The sequence below is a fragment of the Staurois parvus genome, unplaced genomic scaffold (assembly GCF_062004578.1).
Source record: "Staurois parvus isolate SC_StPar_1 unplaced genomic scaffold, SC_StPar_1.0 ptg000019l, whole genome shotgun sequence".
Classification (NCBI taxonomy): domain Eukaryota; kingdom Metazoa; phylum Chordata; class Amphibia; order Anura; family Ranidae; genus Staurois; species Staurois parvus.
In genome coordinates, this window is record NW_028317815.1 from 21,383,830 (window position 1) to 21,405,261 (window position 21,432).

The 21,432-nt window shown below is 42.2% G+C and overlaps 1 protein-coding gene across 2 annotated transcripts in view; it reads left to right on the forward strand.

The window, feature by feature from the left end:
• PHTF2 (putative homeodomain transcription factor 2) overlaps nt 1-21,432 on the forward strand; it is a 182,476-nt gene that overhangs the window by 42,063 nt on the left and 118,981 nt on the right. Inside the window, exon 2 of one of the 2 annotated variants that reach the window (XM_089685751.1) lies at nt 21,043-21,113. In XM_089685751.1, coding sequence (XP_089541877.1) covers nt 21,069-21,113 — 45 coding nt within the window. In that variant the 5' untranslated portion in view covers nt 21,043-21,068. Of the gene's footprint in view, nt 1-20,974; nt 21,114-21,432 lie in introns of those variants that run through there. The other variant, XM_089685757.1, reaches the window with a different exon arrangement.

Genomic DNA, 21,432 nt, shown 5'->3' on the forward strand with positions numbered 1-21,432 from the left:
CATCTGGTCCGTGTTGCTCCCATCTTCACCTGGTCTTCTTCTGGGAACACATCCAGTGTTCAGGGCTGTTCATCCACCAAATGTTATATTGAGAGCAGTGGCTGGCTGTGCAGCTGCTGTGTCCCAGTTGACAGCAATGTGCATCTCCATGCCATAAAACATGTCTGTCTACAGGCAGACTGTTATGCAGACTCATGTGAACAGGGTCTTACATTATCCAGTTCTGTAGGTGCAAAGGTGTGTTTGTGAGTACTGTGCAGTGTGGGTTAATGTGGCCCCAGGTTGTGTCCTCTCCCAGTTGGACACGTTTCTGTACATTACGTCAGCACGTCTTATGATGAACATTGTAGCTATGGAATGAGTCTAATGTTTTGTAAATACTCTGACTAGATTGCTAGTTATGAGTTCATACCATAATTTTAAATTCCATTTGTGAGCTTCTGTTATAAGATGTCTAGGGAAATTTTTTTTATTTTTTTTTATTTACTGAAGAGTACCTTAACCCACAATTCCAGAATTTGTGCGTTTTCTGTGATTCCAAAACAGTTATTTTTGTAGTTCTGTATGGTGTGTTTTTATGTAATTTATTTGTTTTTTCTGATAAACAGTGCTTCTTTTTCCCTAATTCTGCCTATTATGTAATCCATATTTCGAAATATATCGTATGTTTTCTCTAGGGGCCAGACATGTCACTAAAAGTATATGCTTTTAGTGACAGTTACTTAGCCCTGGTTCACAACTATGCTTTTAGTGTGTTTTGCAGAAAAGCACTACAGTCCATTTAACATGGTTTCCTGTGGATCTAGTTCACATTTGTGCATTTTGAGCCATTGCACTTTTTTTGAAAAGGGTCAAGGACTTTTTTTTTTTTTCCCCCCACAGCAGATTCCATTTTACATGTAATAGACTTCGGTGGACCCACATCAAAAACGTAAATGTTGCGTTTGTGATGCATTGGGGGAGATATTAGGCAAGTATGGCAGTTTTTCTCATGTAGTCCAACTTTGATGTGACTTTACACTCTCTGGCACTCAAGCAACATCAAAGTTGCAGTACATGAACTGAACTGTCATACTTTCCTATAAACCAATGCTACTTGAGTGCCAGAGTGTGTAAAGTTGCATCAAAATTGCACTACATAAACATAACTGTCATACTTTTCTGTTAGCACCCCCCACCATAAAAAAGCACAATGTATAAAAAACGCATAAAAAGTGTGTTCAAAAGCTCAAAATGCGTGGGGAAAAATGCATAAACCGCAACCTGTATAGATATGAGCCTAGTCTGACATTTCACACTTCCTGCATATATTATACTACAACTCACAGACTACATGCTACTGTACGCCATTGATCACGCACAACAAGGGCTAAAATGTTTTATTATAATTACTGCCATCATTTATAATACAGGATTTGTATAGCGCCAACGGTTTGCACAGAGCTTTACAACATGGAACGGACACCTCCCTGACCTGCTGCTCTCTAGCTTCCTTGTCACCTCCTCCCATGCTTGACTCAAGGACTTATCCTCAGCCTTTCTCATCTTCTGGAACTTGCTACCCCAATTTGCCTGACTACTGCTACCAGCTTTAGGCGATCCATGAAAACCTTTCTTTATAGAGAAACTTATCCTGCTTCCACCTAATAACTGTACTCTTATTTTCATATTTTCTTCAGGTTGTTCTGCTAGGGTGACAGTATGTAACCAAAAAAAATAAAATAAAAATGTAAAAAAAGTTTTAATAATTATAATTTTTGGTTATAAACTAAATTGTGTTATTTTTTTCTTACTAAGAAGATAACGGAATATTTTCTTATTTTCAGGTTTAGTGTTCTGTATTGTGATCAGTAGTTAAGTGTGGTCAATTATGGTTGCTGCACAGAGCCCACAAGTAACTGACTGCCCTATATTTTAAAGTTACACTAGCATTATCTCTGTGCATAATTGTGGAAATGCTTGCAGTCTTGCAGTGTTCACACATTGTGGTAATTTTATGTGTTTGCACCTCAAATCAGATCTTTCTGTGTGTAGAATCCAAACAAAATGGTTTCTGCCTCCTAATTCTATTTGTGGGTTTGCATTACATGGTCCTATGATGTATGGCCACAAGGGTAGCCTGGGAGGAACCACTTGTAGCACACAGTGCACAGAAGTCCACAACTGTCTGCAGAGTCAATAGATAAAGACCTCCAAACTTAGTGTGGCCTTCAGATTTGCACAACAGTGCGTAAAGAGCTTCATGGAATGGGTTTCCATGGCTGATCAGCTGCATCCAAGCCTTACATCACCAAGTGTAGTGCAAAGTGTCGAATGCAGTGGTGTAAAGCATGCCACCACTGGACTCTAGAGCAGTGGAGACGTGTTCTCTGGAGTGACAAATCATGCTTCTCTGTCTGGCAATCTCATGGACATGTCTGGGTTTGGCGGTTGCCAGGAGAATGGTACTTGCCTGACTGCTTCTGTGCGAAGTGGAAAGTTTGGTGGAAGGGGATTATGGTGTGAAGTTGCGCACCACTGCACAAAGCAAGGTCCATAAAGACATGGATGAGCGAATTTGGGGTGGAGGAACTTGACTGACCTGCACAGATTTCTGACCTCAACCTGATGGAACACCTTTGGGATGAGTTGGAGTGGAGACTGAGCTAGGCCTTCTTGTCCAACATCAGTTCCTGACCTCACAAATGCGCTTCTGGAGGAATGGTCAAACATTCCCATATACACACTCCTAAACCTTGTGGACAGCCTTCCCAGAAGAGTTGAAGCTGTTATAGCTGCAAAGGGTGGGCCAACTCAATATTGACTTAGACTGGGATTCCATTAAAGTTCACCACTGTTTACAGACAGGACTATACTATAATATACATGACAGAGTCCCTTGTCATAGGCAGGTAGCTTGATACAAGCTACCTGCGCCTGCTGTCATTTAGTAGCAGCAGCATGCTTTTAATATCACTTGCCATGATGGGGGTTCAAAACCAAACATTAGACTTTTTTATAGTACTGGAACAGCAGATGATCGCTACTACAAGGGATTATTTAAATGTATAGGGAGTGGGAGATGGAGAAAAAAATTACTCTCCATATCCTTGTAAACAAGGTTTTACTGGTACCACACCCCTAATGAGAATTATATTGAATAAGACCCTAACCAAGAAAACTAGTGGGGCTTTAGAGGTACCAAACCATATCAATAAGCATTAATGAAACAAAAATGTAATGACCGTTTGTGAAATTGTACACCTTTAAAAGTTTAACACCTTTAAGGTTAAAAAAAAACACCAACAGGTGGAGCATGATCATCAGACGTATACATAGAGAATCATATAATACAATAGACGCCAACAAAAAAAATAGTGTCACAGGCATCAGCTATATACAACCAACAGCTACAATGATAAATGGTTAACAATGGAAACGTAATGAATTTGTTGGTATAAAACACCTAAACAGATGGTATCATAGGTGTTAATGAACATATAAACGTGGTTTCCACTTGGAACCATGAGTAGGTACTTTGTTTCAAAATTCCAACAAGGCCCGCTTCTTCAGGGAAAACAAAACACAAATTCCTACAGCAAGCAAAAACAAGACCAAAAACATATACTGTAGACTAAAACAGCAGAATCGTCATTCTAGGGCAGGGGTGGGCAAACTTTTTTTTCAAGTGAGCCAAATCTCGCCAAAACCACGATTTAAATTTATTTTGAGAGCCACATTTTTAAAACTGAAAATACATCCCCCATAGTAATTCATCCCCCCTATAGTAATTCATCCCCCCTATAGTAATTCATCCCCCCTATAGTAATTCATCCCCCCTATAGTAATTTATCCCCCCTATAGTAATTCATTCCCCATATTGTGTCAATTCACTTACCTTTGCTCCGCGCGTTCCTCTCGCCGTGTTCCCACGCCGTTCCGGTCTTGAGGGCGGACTGTGAGAGGAGAGGAGTTCGTCACGCTGCCCCGCCTACATCCTGACAGCCAATGTTTGCCACGCTCCCCGGGCCGGATTAAAAGGTCCGCGGGGCCGTAGTTTGCCCATTGCTGGGCTAGCTGCAGAGTCCTGACTTTTGGGGCGGCCGCCCGAGAGGAGGGAGGGGAGCGGGCGTCCGGCACACAGAAGAGCCACATTAAACTGTGTAAAGAGCCGCATGTGGCTCGCGAGCCGCGGCTTGCCGACCACTGTTCTAGGGAATCACAAAATATATTGGTCAAAAAATGAGAACCCCCCCCCCCCAGTAGAGTCCCAACTTCACCCCTACTCCCCAAATTGGTCGGAGGTCCAAACCCTCAAAGGGGGGTGGGGTGGGGGAAGGAATTATTCTTCTAAGCAATAAGTATTCGTCAGATCCCCAAATCAGATTCAACCTGGATAAATAAGCGACCGAGTACAAACATATCTATAGGTGTGTAAGCCCAAATCCATCCAAATACATACCACACAATTAGTGATCCCTTGGCAAAATGCTTGAAAAAAAACGAAGTACCGTGGAGCTCAGATTGTTTCCCAACAACAAAAGGAGAAAACATGAGAAGCTAAGATAGTTTCCTATTGAAGGAGGGGGAGAGAAACCTCAATCCCTCTTCCCCCTGTGCAGTCCTAAATTGAATCAAGCCTCCAGGATTTACATAGCGGTCAATTGGCGCCAAAATGGAGGCGTTGGGGCAGTACTGTGCATGTGCGATGACGTCCGACATCGCGTCACGCAACGTGATGCATAACATCAAAAACCGTCACTGCCATCTTAAAGAAGCCCGGAGAAAAGATAAACGACCATAAAAAGAAAGAGGATCAATACGGGAAAACAATCTTGGTAGAGCATGGCCAAGACATGGCCCTGTAAATCAAACGACAGGGAATCAATAAGGGGAAACAACCATTTGTAGAACAAGGCCAAATAAATGGCCAACGTCTCATTAGAACCCATTAGACAAGAAAATAAGGGCAAGATGATCATAAAGGCAAGAATATACAGTCAGGTCCATAAATATTGGGACATCGACACAATTCTAACATTTTTGGCTCTATACACCACCACAATGGATTTGAAATGAAACGAACATGATGTGCTTTAACTGCAGACTGTCAGCTTTAATTTGAGGGTATTTACATCCAAATCAGGTGAACGGTGTAGGAATTACAACAGTTTGCATATGTGCCTCCCACTTATTAAGGGACTAAAAGTAATGGGACAATTGGCTTCTCAGCTGTTCCATGGCCAGGTGTGTGTTATTCCCTCATTATCCTAATTACAATGAACAGATAAAAGGTCCAGAGTTCATTTCAAGTGTGCTATTTGCATTTGGAATCTGTTGCTGTCAACTCTCAAGATGAGATCCAAAGAGCTGTCACTATCAGTGAAGCAAGCCATCATTAGGCTGAAAAAACAAAACAAACCCATCAGAGAGATAGCAAAAACATTAGGCGTGGCCAAAACAACTGTTTTTGGAACATTCTTAAAAAGAAGGAACGCACCGGTGAGCTCAGCAACACCAAAAGACCCGGAAGACCATGTAAAACAACTGTGGTGGAAGACCGAAGAATTCTTTCCCTGGTGAAGAAAACACCCTTCACAACAGTTGGCCAGATCAAGAACACTCTCCAGGAGGTAGGTGTATGTGTGTCAAAGTCAACAATCAAGAGAAAACTTCACCAGAGTGAATACAGAGGGTTCACTACAAGATGTAAACCATTGGTGAGCCTCAAAAACAGGAATGCCAGATTAGAGTTTGCCAAACGACATCTAAAAAAGCCTTCACAGTTCTGGAACAACATCCTATGGACAGATGAGACCAAGATCAACTTGTACCAGAGTGATGGGAAGAGAAGAGTATGGAGAAGGAAAGGAACTGCTCATGATCCTAAGCATACCACCTCATCAGTGAAGCATGGTGGTGGTAGTGTCATGGCGTGGGCTTGTATGGCTGCCAATGGAACTGGTTCTCTTGTATTTATTGATGATGTGACTGCGGACAAAAGCAGCAGGATGAATTCTGAAGTGTTTCGGGAATATTATCTGCTCATATTCAGCCAAATGCTTCAGAACTCATTGGGCGCCGCTTCACAGTGCAGATGGACAATGACCCAAAGCATACTGCAAAAGCAACCAAAGAGTTTTTTAAGGGAAAGAAGTGGAATGTTATGCAATGGCCAAGTCAATCACCTGACCTGAATCCGATTGAGCATGCATTTCACTTGCTGAAGACAAAACTGAAGGGAAAACGCCCCAAGAACAAGCAGGAACTGAAGACAGTTGCAGTAGAGGCCTGGCAGAGCATCACCAGGGATGAAACCCAGCGTCTGGTGATGTCTATGCGTTCCAGACTTCAGGCTGTAATTGACTGCAAAGGATTTGCAACCAAGTATTAAAAAGTGAAAGTTTGATTTATGATTATTATTCTGTCCCATTACTTTTGGTCCTTTAACCAGTGGGAGGCACATATGCAAACTGTTGTAATTCCTAAACCGTTCACCTGATTTGGATGTAAATACCCTCAAATTAAAGCTGACAGTCTGCAGTTAAAGCACATCTTGTTAATTTCAAATCCTTTGTGGTGGTGTATAGAGCCAAAAATGTTAGAATTGTGTCGATGTCCCAATATTTATGGACCTGACTGTATGCTAAAGAGTCCAAACCGCATCCAAGAAGTTTGTATCATCAGCTGGTATTACAGTATGCTGTTTTATTATAGTAACAAACACAAAAATATATATAACAAATCCAAATAATCATAAGTCAAAGAGATATTTAAATATATCAAATTGTTTATGGAAATTGTCAAGAGATAAAAAAGCAAAAAAGAATGGGATTAAAAAAGGGGGCTGTACGAAGACCAAACCAGGCAAATTTAGGACAAAAAAGGTTTGAAACTTAGAGAATCATTTAAGCCTGGGGACTGAGTAGCCACTAGGTTATGTATACATCGTGCCTCTTTTTGAAGGATACGACGGTCCCAATGACCACTTCTTGGATCCAAAGCAACTCTCTCCAGGGCAAAAAACTTGACACACTGTGCAATTTTGACAGGATACCAAGTACCATGTCTCCCTATATTTGAGGATATGTCTCCCGACTGAATAGCGGAGACCTGATCATATATATTTCCAGAATCGCCGTTTGGTTTTGCCTATATAGAAACTTCCACATTTGCATATCATCATATATACCACCCCGCCGTTTGGCAGTTGGTATAGTGTCATGCCCTGTGGATGTCCCCATTTGGTAGAGTGTGGTTGTGACCTTAGGAGATAAACTGGCAGTAAGCACAATTGCCACATATAAAGGTACCTTTTTGTAATGACATGAAACTTATTTACCTGGTCTTGTAAAGTGGTTCTGTACCAGTGCATCCTTAATGGATCTATTCTTACGGTACGTGATTTCAGGTTGCGTCTTCACTAAAGTGGCTACATTAGGATCTTCCTTTAGCAAATACCAGTATTTGCTGACAATGTGACGAATTTGTTGTTTGTTATATCACATAACTAATCTAGTTGTAGTGGGGGTCTTTTTTAAATTACTATTCGAGACCTGAAAAACAACTTCTGTGCAAAGACGTTCATTTGCCTGAGAGTAGGCTTTCTTCAGCATTTTGTTTGAATATACATGAGCTAGAAGTCTCAATCTCAGAGCATCTGCTTCCCATTTATAGTCTTCCTGATTATGTTTAAGGCGCAGATATTGGCTATACGGTATAGACCTGATCAAGCTGTGTGGATGACCACTATTGGCTCGAAGGATCGTATTGCCAGCTGTGGTTTTGCGATACAAAGTGGACCCAAATGTATTGTCCTCCTTGATGAAGATCTCCACGTCTAATAAAGAGATTCGTCTGTAATCACACGTCGTTGTGAAGGACAAATTGAAATCATTGGTACCCAGACGTAGAAGAAATGCATCAAGGAGTTCCCTGGTAACATCCCAGAGTATGAGGATGTCATCTATGTACCTGTGCCATGAGAGTATGTGCACAGGTACATTGAGAGACAATCATCTCTGAAAAGTTGTCATTCCCCCCCCCCCCCCAGGTACAAGTTGGCATAAGATGGGGCACAACAGGTCCCCATAGCCACACTTGCACCTGGAGGAAATGGGAACCGTCAAAAGAGAAAAAATTGTTGTTTTAAGATATACTCCCAAGATTCGTAGGACAAAAGCATTAAAACCAAATTGATCCTTACTACGCTCTTGTAGGAACATACTCGCCGTTTCTAACCCTTTCTTGTGAGGGGTACTACTGTAAAGAGTTAACACATCCAAGGCCACTAAGAGTGTATTGGTTGGAACTTCTAGATCTTCAATAATTTGCAGTAAGTGAATTGTGTCTTTTATGTATGATGGTAAGCTTGTGACATGTTTTAGATGAATATCAACTAATGTGCTGGCATTCTCTGTAAGTCCCCCAGAACCCGAAATTATTGGTCTGACTGGAGGTTTCTCGGGAATGACATTCATTACTAAGGCACTGTTAATAATTTTGTTAATAGGATATTTTAGCCTTCTCCAATTGATGGTAGGAGACCTTTTTATACCATTTGGTGTTTTGCAGGATCTGTTGGCATATGTCTATATTGGTCACATGACATTACTACGATATTGCCACCTTTTTGTCAGAGGGTTTAATGACAAACTCCTTTCTGTTCTGAAGTCTAGTTAATGCCAATTTGAGATTTATTAAAGTTTGTACCTATAGGAGTTGAAGAAGATAAAGTAGCAATTTCTTTTGTAGTTAGCTGTACAAAGGCAAGGATATTTCCATTGAGAGATAGAGATGGAAAAGTATCCGATTTGTTGGTAAAGTGATTTTGAAGGAAAAAGTGGGCCGCTCCTAGAGGATTGGCCGAAGCCAGTAACTCGTCTAGATCCCATTTGTCAATATCATTGATATAGTCCAAATTGTCACTCTCCTCTAGCAAATACCTGTAAGGCTTTAAAGTCACGTTTTTTGTAATTAGAAAAATTCCCTCTCTCCTTCCTGGTTTGTTTTTTTCCCTCATGACAATTGCCGTATACAATTTGATCCCCTTTCCTTTTATGGTCATTTATCTTTTCTCCGGGCTTCTTTAAGATGGCTGTGACGTTTTTTGACGTTCTGCATCACGTTGCGTGACGTGATGTCGTCGGACATCATGACGTCATTGCACATGCACAGTACTGCCCCAATGCCTCCATTTTGGTGCCAATTGACCGCTATTTAAATCCTGGAGGCTTGATTCAATTAAGGACTGCACAGGGGGAAGAGGGGTTGAGGTTTCTCTCCCCCTCCTTTGATAGGAAACTATTTTAGCTTCTCATGTTTTCTCCTATTGTTGTTGGGAAACAATCTGAGCTCCACGGTACTTCGTTTTTTTTTTGAGCATTTGGCCAAGGGATCTCTAATTGTGTGGCATGTATTTGGATGGATCTGGGCTTACACACCTAATAGATATGTTTGTACTCAGTCGCTTAGTTATCCAGGTTGAATCTGATTTGGGGATCTGACTAATACTTATTGCTTAGAAGAATAATTCCTTTTTTTTTTTTTTTTTCTTCCCTCTTTGAGGGTTTTGACTTTTGACCAACTTGGGGAGTAGGGGTGTAGTTGGGACCCTATGGGGGGGCTCTCATTGTTTTTTGACCAATGTATTTTGTGATACCCTAGAACAGTGATGGCGAACCTTTTTGAGCCCGAGTGCCCAAACTGCAACACAAAACCAATTTACTGATTTCAAAGTGCCAACACTGCAATTAACCACTTGCCTACCGGGCACTTCTATACCCTTCTTGCCCAGGCCAATTTTCAGCTTTCAGCGCTGTTGCACTTTGAATGACAATTGCACGGAACATTGTACCCATATGAAATTTTTATAATTTTTTTCACACAAATAGAGCTTACTTTTGGTGGTATTTATTCACCACTGGGTGTTTTATTTTTGTGCTATAAATGAAAAAAAAGCAAAAAATAATTTAAAAAAAAGGTTTTCTTTGTTTCTATTCTAAAATTTAGCAAACAGGTAATTTTTCTCCTTCACTGATGTGCATTGATGAGGCTGCACTGATAAGGTGGCACTGATAGGTAGCACTAGTGAGGCGGCACTGGTGGGCATTGATGAGGAGGCACTGATGATGCACTGATATGCAGGAATGATGGACACTAATAAGGAGCACTGACTGATAGCACCAACTGGAGGCACTGACTGGCGGCACTGCTGGGCAGCACTGACAAATGACACTGTTGGGCGGCACTGCTGGGCACTGATGACAGCATGAAGAAAGTGCAACCAATAACCGGCAACTGTATTTACATTGGGGTTCAATGACACAGCTATTCACGTGGTAAAAGGCCACTGTGATTGGCCTTTTACCTCATCACTGACAGCGCCGGGTGCGCGCCACTGGGGATGTGCAGGGGGCATGTTCTGGGAGGATGCCCATGGACGCCCTCCCAGAACTAGACAACCGCGCTGTAGCCGTCTTTCGGCTATAGCACGGTTGGCAAGCAGTTAATCTCACCTCCGGCAGTGTCGGTGTGGCTTCCAACCCGGCAGCTCATTCCCATCCAAGCTGAAAATGTTGCCTCTGGCACCGGAGCAATGTGGGAGCCGCTTCCTCTCATCCACAACCATTCCCGGATACGTCACCCGTGGTGCCAGAGCCATGTGGGAGCCGCTTTCTCTAATCCACGCCCATCCCGATACGTCACCGCTGGCACCAGAGCCATGTGGGAGCCGCTTCCTCTCATCCACGCCCACCCTGGCCCCAGAGACATGTGGGAGATGTAGTTCGATGGGGGATGCAGTGTGGACAAGATCTGGATGGCCGGTCAGTGTGCGTGGTCCTTGTGCGCTCATCTTCTTGGAGTGCCCACTGAAATGGCTCTGCGTGCCAGCTCTGGCAGGCGTGCCATAGATTCGCCATCACTGCCCTAGAATGACGATTCTGCAGTTTTACAAATCTTCAAGTGGACATCGATCCTTTCTTGATTGATGATCATTATTTGTAGTTGCTGGAGGCCCCCCTCTTTCCATCCAGATATGATTGACAGGTCCTATATTTTGCATGAGCCATCTGGGAATGTGCTGGTATCAACTGGTAATTTCTGTTAAGCCTTTTTATTTATTTTTGTTTTTTGCATAATCCTGTATGACTACATACTGATTATATGTTTTTGGTCCTGTTTTTGCTTGCTGTAGGAATTTTGTTTTGTTTTCCCTGACGAAGTGGGCCTTGTCCCGTGAAACATGTTGGAATTTTGAAACAAAGTACCCACTCTTGGTTCCAAGTGGAAACAACATGTTTTATAAGGGCAGCACAGTGGCTAAATGGTTAGCACTTCCGCCTGGCAGTACTAGGGTCGTTTGTTCGAATACCAGCCACGGCACCACCTGCCTGGAGTTTGCATGTTCTCCCTGTGCCTGCGTGGGTTTCCTCCGGGTACTCCGGTTTCCTCCCACACTCCAAAGACATGCTGGTAAGTTAATTGGATCCTGTCTAAATTGTCCCTAGTATGTGTATGAATGTAAGTTAGGGACCTTAGATTGTACACCCCTTGAGGGTTAGGGACTGATGTGAATGTACAATATATATGCAAAGCGCTGCGTAAATTGACAGCGCTATATAAGTACCTATAATAAATAAATATGTTCATTAACACCTATGATACTATCTGTTTTATGTGTTTTATACCAACCATATCATTACATGTTTCCATTGTTGGCCATGTATCATTATGTCTATCCTTGTCCACAGCTTGGCCTTTATGTCCTGAGTCTATAGCTGTTGGTTGTATGTAGCTGATGCCTGTGACGTTTTTTTTCCCTTTTCCCGTCTAAGACATCAGTAACATTTACTGTGGCCAGGTCTCATTTATTGTATCTTATTATTCTCTCTATACGTCTGATGATCATGCTCCACCTATTGGTGGTTCTTTTTAATCTAATAAAAGGTGTTCAATTTTACTAACTGTCGTTACATTTTTGTTTAATTTATGCTTATTGATATGGTTTGGTACCACTAAAGCCCCACTATTTTTTTTTTTTTTTTGTTAGGGTCCTATTCAGTATACTATAAGGGATTCATTTATACTGTAAAACAGTGAAAGCAATAATATATATAACCAATCAAATATATTAATAATAAATATACCCAGATGTGATATATATAGATATAGATATAGATATAGATAGATAGATAGATAGATAGAGATATATATATATATATATATATATATATATATATATATATATATATATATATATATATATATATATATATATATATATATAGATAGATAGATAGATAGATATTATTTTAACTGGGGAGTCAGACATAAAGGTACATGTGGTACCTTTTTAGCATGGATATAATATATTTATTACAGGTACTTGAATAGCAAAGTGCTTAGAATTTCAACCTAGCAGCACTAGGGTCGCCAGTTCAAATCCCAGCCATGGCACTACCTGCCTGGAGTTTGCATTTTCTCCCTGCATGCATGGGTTTCCTCCAGGTACTCCGGTTTCCTCCAACCCCCAAAGATATGCTGATAGATTAACTGAATCCTGTCTAAACTGGCCGTAATATGTACTGTATATATGAATGTGAGTCAGGGATCTTAGACTGTAAGCTCCTTGAGGGCAGGGACTGATGTGAATGTACAATATATAGGTGTAAAGGGCTGCATAAATTGACAGCGCTATATAAGTACCGAAAATAAATATATATTGTACATTCACATCAATCCCTATAATGCACACTACTGGAAAACTTTTACTTTAAATTTAATTGTAATGCCCTAATTTACCTGCAGTCTGTCAGCCTCCAGGTTCTCTGGGTTCAGATGCCAGTCTTCCCTGCAAGAGGGAGCCCTTAAACTTAACAATGATTATTTATTTTAAACAACAAACATTTTATACTTGCCTGCTCTGTGCAATGGTTCCTATTTTTTAGGGTCTGTTTGCTATGGGACCACTTGTGTGGGCTTGGTCCCTAGCCGCACTGTGTTTCTGTTGACACACGTACAGTGCTGCTCAGGCCCGCCCCCCCCCCCCCCCCTGCTCCCTCTTCAATGCTGTAATATATGTAAGCCAACTAATTGGCTGACCAACTACTTGATAATGAAATTTGTTACCAACTATTTTTATTATCTATTACAGGCCTCACAGTTTCCACTTGCCTGCTCGCATTTGACGAATGGAAGTAATGTGGGGGCGAGTGTGTCCCAGGGAGCAGGGGTGGACGGGGTCAGAGTGTTAGTGGAGCTCCTGGCCCCATCCCCTCATGTGTACATCAGAGGCAGTGCTATATTCCCCAGCCAGGAGGGAGGGGGTGGGGTCAGAGTGTCAGGGGAACTCCTTGCCCCGTCCCCTCTCAGGTACATTAGAGGCAGCGTTGCATTCCCCAGTCAGCAGGGCACTGCATTTCCCAGCCAGCAGGGAGTGGGTGGGCCAGGAGCTCCAGTGATATGCTGGCCTCGCCCCATGCAGCCTGTATTCTCAGAGCTGAGATCATAGTGGGGAGTGCTGAGCCTGGCCCCCGGACCTCTGAGAGCAGGTGGTGAACCTGGGTGGCAAGGTAGGACTTTCTCTCCATAGACTGCCTGTGGACTATTCTATCCTAAACCCTGACTTGTTTACCAACTATATAGCTGTGCATTTTTGAAAGGCAGAATTTTAAAAAAATGGCTACTTAGTTGATCATCTCCTGTAGTACATCCGCAGTATCTGACCATCTCCTGTAGTACATCCGCATTCTCTGACCATCTCCTGTAGTAAATCTGCAGTCTCTGACCATCTCCTGTAGTAAATCTGCAGTCTCTGACCATCTCCTGTAGTAAATCTGCAGTCTCTGACCATCTCCTGTAGTACATCTGCAGTCTCTGACCATCTCCTGTAGTACATCTGCAGTCTCTGACCATCTCCTGTAGTACATCTGCAGTCTCTGACCATCTCCTGTAGTACATCTGCAGTCTCTGACCATCTCCTGTAGTACATCTGCAGTCTCTGACCATCTCCTGTAGTACATCTGCAGTCTCTGACCATCTCCTGTAGTACATCCTCAGTCTTTGACCATCTCTGGCAGTGTTGCCAACCATCCATGTTTTTACGGACAGCCAGTAAAACTGGGTAATTTACTCTTGTCTGTAAGGGGAAATGTGTGCCAGTTAAAAAGCCTGTGGCATGCTGGGCTCGGAACTGTACATGCGCAGTTCTGGAGCTGCCCAAGACCATCCAACTGATTCCGACATGATCCGAGTGCTACTGTCATGTTGGAGTGCATTGCGCACCAGCATGAATGTCCCACTCCCACAGTATGATTTGTTGATAGTTTGCAGCAGCAAAGAAATTGTGGATCACAGCCAGGCTGCTATGGATGCCGCAGCAACTTCAAACAGGAGGAAGAGAGGACCTATTGTTGATTGGCAGGATGTGGTGCGACAAGCATCGGAATACATATATCTTGCTCATTATCTGTTATAGCTCAGCTGTCAGTCTGTCACACATGCTCCATCACACTACAGAGGACTGATCAGCAATACATTCAGTGGGTAGTTTTACACTGCCACAGAGGAGGAGAGATCCGGCTCACATGCAAGGCATGCATGGCTTATATGCCGTCAGCTTGGAGGTGGTGTGATTAAGATTGGCATGCACATACCTCCTCCAGTGTCTATCATAGCTCAGCTCAGATCTATATTGGAATGTATAGAGCACAACAGCACAGTCCATATGAACAATCTGATCTGACGTTTGGAATTACGGAGACTGACTTCCACTAAATACATAGGAACAAAGTACAATCAGTGGAGGTGGGGATGTATATGGGCCTGTCACAACCTAGTCTCCCTTTCATGCTCTGATGTATCGCCAAAGGTCAGCTGCTGTATACCCAGGGGGAGTTAGCAGATATTTCATAGCAGACTGGATCTGGCTGATGTGCAAGGAGCTAATTATTGAGAAATGGTGGTTGTATGTGTTATAGGCTGCATTATTGCAACTTTTTTTTTTTCTTCGTCCTGTCATACTGATGTCTGTATTCTAATTTGCTGTTATAGCTGTGTTGTACATCATAGTGGGACTTTCTAGGACTCTAGAAAAAAATGGAAAAACGGAATCTCAAATAGTGAAGTACCGCCATAAAATATTTTCATAAAATCTACTTACAAAATTCCAATAACAACTCGTGTATAACAAGCGCTGCTGGTGCCGACCCCATCTAGTGGGGATGACATCCGCAGTCTCTGCTATATTCTGTAGTACATCCGCAGTCTCTGCTATATTCTGTAGTACATCCGCAGTCTCTGCTATATTCTGTAGTACATCTGCAGTCTCTGCTATATTCTGTAGTACATCCGCAGTCTCTGCTATATTCTGTAGTACATCTGCAGTCTCTGGCTATATTCTGTAGTACATCCGCAGTCTCTGGCTATATTCTGTAGTACATCCGCAGTCTCTGCTATATTCTGTAGTACATCCGCAGTCTCTGCTATATTCTGTAGTACATCCGCAGTCTCTGCTATATTCTGTAGTACATCCGCAGTCTCTGCTATATTCTGTAGTACATCTGCAGTCTCTGCTATATTCTGTAGTACATCCGCAGTCTCTGCTATATTCTGTAGTACATCCGCAGTCTCTGCTATATTCTGTAGTACATCCGCAGTCTCTGCTATATTCTGTAGTACATCTGCAGTCTCTGCTATATTCTGTAGTACATCCGCAGTCTCTGGCTATATTCTGTAGTACATCCGCAGTCTCTGGCTATATTCTGTAGTACATCCGCAGTCTCTGGCTATATTCTGTAGTACATCCGCAGTCTCTGGCTATATTCTGTAGTACATCCGCAGTCTCTGCTATATTCTGTAGTACATCCGCAGTCTCTGCTATATTCTGTAGTACATCCGCAGTCTCTGCTATATTCTGTAGTACATCTGCAGTCTCTGCTATATTCTGTAGTACATCCGCAGTCTCTGCTATATTCTGTAGTACATCCGCAGTCTCTGCTATATTCTGTAGTACATCCGCAGTCTCTGGCTATATTCTGTAGTACATCTGCAGTCTCTGGCTATATTCTGTAGTACATCCGCAGTCTCTGCTATATTCTGTAGTACATCCGCAGTCTCTGCTATATTCTGTAGTACATCCGCAGTCTCTGGCTATATTCTGTAGTACATCTGCAGTCTCTGGCTATATTCTGTAGTACATCCGCAGTCTCTGCTATATTCTGTAGTACATCTGCAGTCTCTGGCTATATTCTGTAGTACATCTGCAGTCTCTGGCTATATTCTGTAGTACATCTGCAGTCTCTGCTATATTCTGTAGTACATCTGCAGTCTCTGGCTATATTCTGTAGTACATCCGCAGTCTCTGGCTATATTCTGTAGTACATCCGCAGTCTCTGGCTATATTCTGTAGTACATCCGCAGTCTCTGGCTATATTCTGTAGTACATCCGCAGTCTCTGGCTATATTCTGTAGTACATCCGCAGTCTCTGGCTATATTCTGTAGTACATCCGCAGTCTCTGGCTATATTCTGTAGTACATCCGCAGTCTCTGGCTATATTCTGTAGTACATCCGCAGTCTCTGGCTATATTCTGTAGTACATCCGCAGTCTCTGGCTATATTCTGTAGTACATCCGCAGTCTCTGGCTATATTCTGTAGTACATCCGCAGTCTCTGGCTATATTCTGTAGTACATCCGCAGTCTCTGGCTATATTCTGTAGTACATCCGCAGTCTCTGGCTATATTCTGTAGTACATCCGCAGTCTCTGGCTATATTCTGTAGTCCATCCGCAGTCTCTGCTATATTCTGTAGTACATCTGCAGTCTCTGGCTATATTCTGTAGTACATCCGCAGTCTCTGGCTATATTCTGTAGTACATCCGCAGTCTCTGGCTATATTCTGTAGTACATCCGCAGTCTCTGGCTATATTCTGTAGTACATCCGCAGTCTCTGCTATATTCTGTAGTACATCCGCAGTCTCTGGCTACAGTGGGGATCGAACGTTTGGGCACCCCAGCTAAAAATTTGTATTAATGTGCATAAAGAAGCCAAGGAAAGATGGAAAAATCTCCAAAAGGCATCAAATTACAGATTAGACATTCTTATAATATGTCAACAAAAGTTAGATTTTATTTCCATCATTTACACTTTCAAAATAACAGAAAACAAAAAAATGGTGTCTGCTAAAGTTTGGGCACCCTGCAGAATTTATAGCATGCACTGCTCCCTTTGCAAAGTTGAGACCTGCCAGTGTCATGGATTGTTCTCAATCATCGTCTGGGAAGACCAGGTGATGTCAATCTCAAAGGTTTTAAATGCCCAGACTCATCTGACCTTGCCCCAACAATCAACACCATGGGTTCTTCTAAGCAGTTGTCTAGAAAACTGAAACTGAAAATAGTTGATGCTCACAAAGCTGGAGAAGTCTATAAGAAGATAGCAGAGCGTTTTCAGATGTCAATATCCGCTGTTCGGAATGTAATTAAGAAATGGCAGTCATCAGGAACAGTGTAAGTTAAAGCAAGATCTGGAAGACCAAGAAAAATATCAGACAGAACAGCTCACGGGATTGTGAGAAAAACAATTCAAAACCCACGTTTGACTGCACGATCCCTCCAGAAAGATCTGGCAGACACTGGAGTTGTGGTACACTATAAAGAGATACTTGTACAAATATGGTCTTCATGGAAGAGTCATCAGAAGAAAACCTCTTCTACGTCCTCACCACAAAAATCATCGTTTGAACTTTGCAAATGAACATATAAACAAGCCTGATGCATTTTGGAAACAAGTTCTGTGGACCGATGAGGTTAAAATTGAACTTTTTGGCCAGAATGAGCAAAGGTACGTTTGGAGAAGAAGGGGCACAGAATTTAATGAAAAGAACCTCTTTCCAACTGTTAAGCATGGGGTTGGATCAATCATGCTTTGGGGTTGTGTTGCAGCCAGTGGCACAGGGAACATCTCACGAGTAGAAGGAAAAATGGATTCAATAAAATTTCAGCAAATTTTGGATGGTAACTTGATGCCATCTGTGAAAAAGCTGAAGTTAAAGAGAGGATGGTTTCTACAAATGGATAATGATCCTAAACACACCTCGAAATCCACGGGGGATTACATCAAGAAGCGTAAACTGAAGGTTTTGCCATGGTCTTCACAATCTCCTGACCTCAACATAATTGAAAATCTATAGATAGACCTTAAAAGAGCAGTGCGTGACAGACAGCCCAGAAATCTCAAAGAACTGGAAGACTTTTGTAAGGAAGAATGGGCAAAGATACCTCAAACAAGAATTGAAAGACTCTTGGCTGGCTACAAAAAGCGTTTACAAGCTGTGATACTTGCCAAAGGGGGCAGTACAAGATATTAACTCTGCAGGGTGCCCAAACTTTTGCAGACACCATTTTTTTGTTTTCTGTTATTTTGAAAGTGTAAATGATGGAAATAAAATCTAACTTTTGTTGACATATAAGAATGTCTAATCTGTAATTTGATGCCTTTTGGAGATTTTTCCATCTTTCCTTGGCTTCTTGCTTCTTGATGCACATTAATACAAATTTTTAGCTGGGGTGCCCAAACTTTCGATCCCCACTGTATGTATATATGTACACACACACACACACACACACACACACACACACTCACACACTCACACACACACTCTCACACACACTTTTTTTACTACTTCTATAGCGCCGTCAATTTATGCACACATAGACAGATAGATGGATCGTTTCAATGTGTATGTATTCTCAAAACTTTCTTTTTTAGTTGGAGCTAGACATGGCTCACATCTGTGTGTTTCCAGAACATGCAAAAAATTTGCATCACACTTGTCCTTGAATGTTTATGGCACACCAAACCTTTTACTGCATTTGTCATGCAGGGCATCCCATTGAAGTCAATGGGCTGCCCTGTGTGTATTTTGCAAAAGAAAATGCACAAAAAAACGCACATTTTAAAATATGCTAGGTGTGAATGGGGCCTTAAGGAATGGTTATAGTTTTGTTGTCTTGATCATTTTGGGGCTGTTTGTTTGTTTTTCACTTTGTCTTGGAGGTGAAACCGGAAGTGAAAGGAAATCTGTCCGCTTAACAACTCTGAAATTAAGCACCTCCCAAAACGTTCTGGCTAGAGTTACAGTGGTCATCGGGGAAATAGAGGGGTGAAGTGGGTCCCTTTCCACTCTATACTTAGATGTACTTTAAACCACCATTGAATTGGATAACCATATATTGGGATGTCGTATGATATGCTATCTCTGTCCATGATAATGGATGACAAGAGGATAAAGAGCTAAATCTAGTTTAAAATAAATATATTAATTGTTAATCTTTTTTAGTGTTTAGATAATTATAATTTTAATTCTCTGTTTTTGTAAATGTTGGTAATTGGAGACAATTCATGTTTATGCATGTTTACATATTTGTCACCAATATGCTTTAGATATACCGTATTTTTTGCTCCATAAGACGCACCTGACAATAAGACGCACCTAGGTTTTAGAGGAGGAAAACAAGAAAAAAAAATTCTGACCCAATGGACTGCAGACATAGTACAGGAGATGACCAGAGACTGCAGACACAGTACAGAAGATGACCAGAGAGTGCGGACATGGTACAGGAGATGACCAGAGACTGGGGACATGGTACAGGAGATGACCAGAGACTGGGGACATGGTACAGGAGATGACCAGAGACTGCGGACACGGTACAGGAGATGACCAGAGACTGCGGACATGGTACAGGAGATGACCAGAGACTGCGGACACGGTACAGGTGATGACCAGAGCGTGCGGACGTGGTACAGGAGATGACCAGAGAGTGCGGACGTGGTACAGGAGATGACCAGAGAGTGCGGACGTGGTACAGGAGATGACCAGAGAGTGCGGACGTGGTACAGGAGATGACCAGAGAGTGCGGACGTGGTACAGGAGATGACCAGAGAGTGCGGACGTGGTACAGGAGACGACCAGAGACTGCAGACCTTTGGGGAGCGGAAGGGGGGGGGGGAACGGGTACCTGAATTTGACAGGTACCCGCTTCCACTTCTGTGGAGTTGTCCTCCCTCCCCGTCTTCTGGGACACGTGACATGTCCCAGAAGACTGCCGGACCATTCACAAAGTGCAGCACTTCTCGCGCATGCGCAGTGGGCACCTGGCTGTGAATCCGCAAGCTGGCACACTAAAGATGCCGGTGCCAGGCAGAGAAGACTGTGACACCGCTGGACCGAGGAGCAGGTTCTGCTGCACAGAAGATCTGAGCGGCCGGTCCAGTATTCCAATGCGACGGGAATACCGGGCCGGACACTCCATATTTGCTCCATAAGACGCACATACATTTTCCCCAATTGTTTTGGGGGAAAAAATGTGTCTTATGGAACGAAAAATACGGTAAATGTAATGTTATTCTGCCATTTTTGTTAACTCATTGCATCTGATTTTTAATGTTCGATTTAGGGCCCATTCACACTAAACTGTTCTGCTGCCATGGGTTAATGCACACTTGCTAACGTGTTATGGCATGCCTTAGCATGCATTGTCTTACCCTTTTTTCCAAAATGCAGAATAAAGTGCACACACAATATATGCGCAGTGGTGCACTGCATTCCGTTGGACTCTATACTGTACAGTGCATGGTGCCAGTCAGTGAATTGTAATGTAATTCACAGCATATAGAGCAGTGTGCATGGGCCTTAAAGTTTTTCAGCCCTTTTTTATTTTCACACAATTGGTTTGAAAATCTAGATGATTACTATATACGTGACGAATGCTGTTATTGTAAGCTTATTGTGCTCTTCAGCATATATTGCAGTTTATGAGCACAATTGTTGCCGATATTTATCTCCTTATGTTTATTTTTATGTACCCTCTGACGTTGACCCTATAATTTTCAAGTTGCAACACGCTTGGAAACACATTTGTAAAATAGTAATGAGGGAGAGTGTAATCTAAGTAGTTGCACACACCCTTCAGTATGCAGGTACTGAGCTATTTATATATACATCATCAGAGCACTGGATCACAAGCAAGTAAGCGTGTCTCCTTTTTCTTCCCTTGCAGCCTAAGATGTCAAATGTCTAGAATAAATGGCGTCCAAAGTAACAGATGCAATAGTTTGGTACCAGAAAAAGGTAAGACTTTGATCAAAGTTTTTGAACTTTTTTTGTTTTTTCTTTTGCATATTTTTCTTTTTTTTCTTTTGCTTAAAATCTCAAGATACACTGATAATTTGAGCATGTACTGTATATGCATATATTTTATACATTTCTTTTTCTTAATATTATGTAATGATGGTATCTATACAGTTTTGCTCTTTAGTAAAGCACTTGCAACCACTGGTTTACTTTATTGCTATTGTTATTGCTTTATTGTGTCTATAATGACTGGGATGCCTAGATCTTTAAGGTTTTCGAAAACTATAGGCAGCATAAGATTATGCCATAGTCAGGA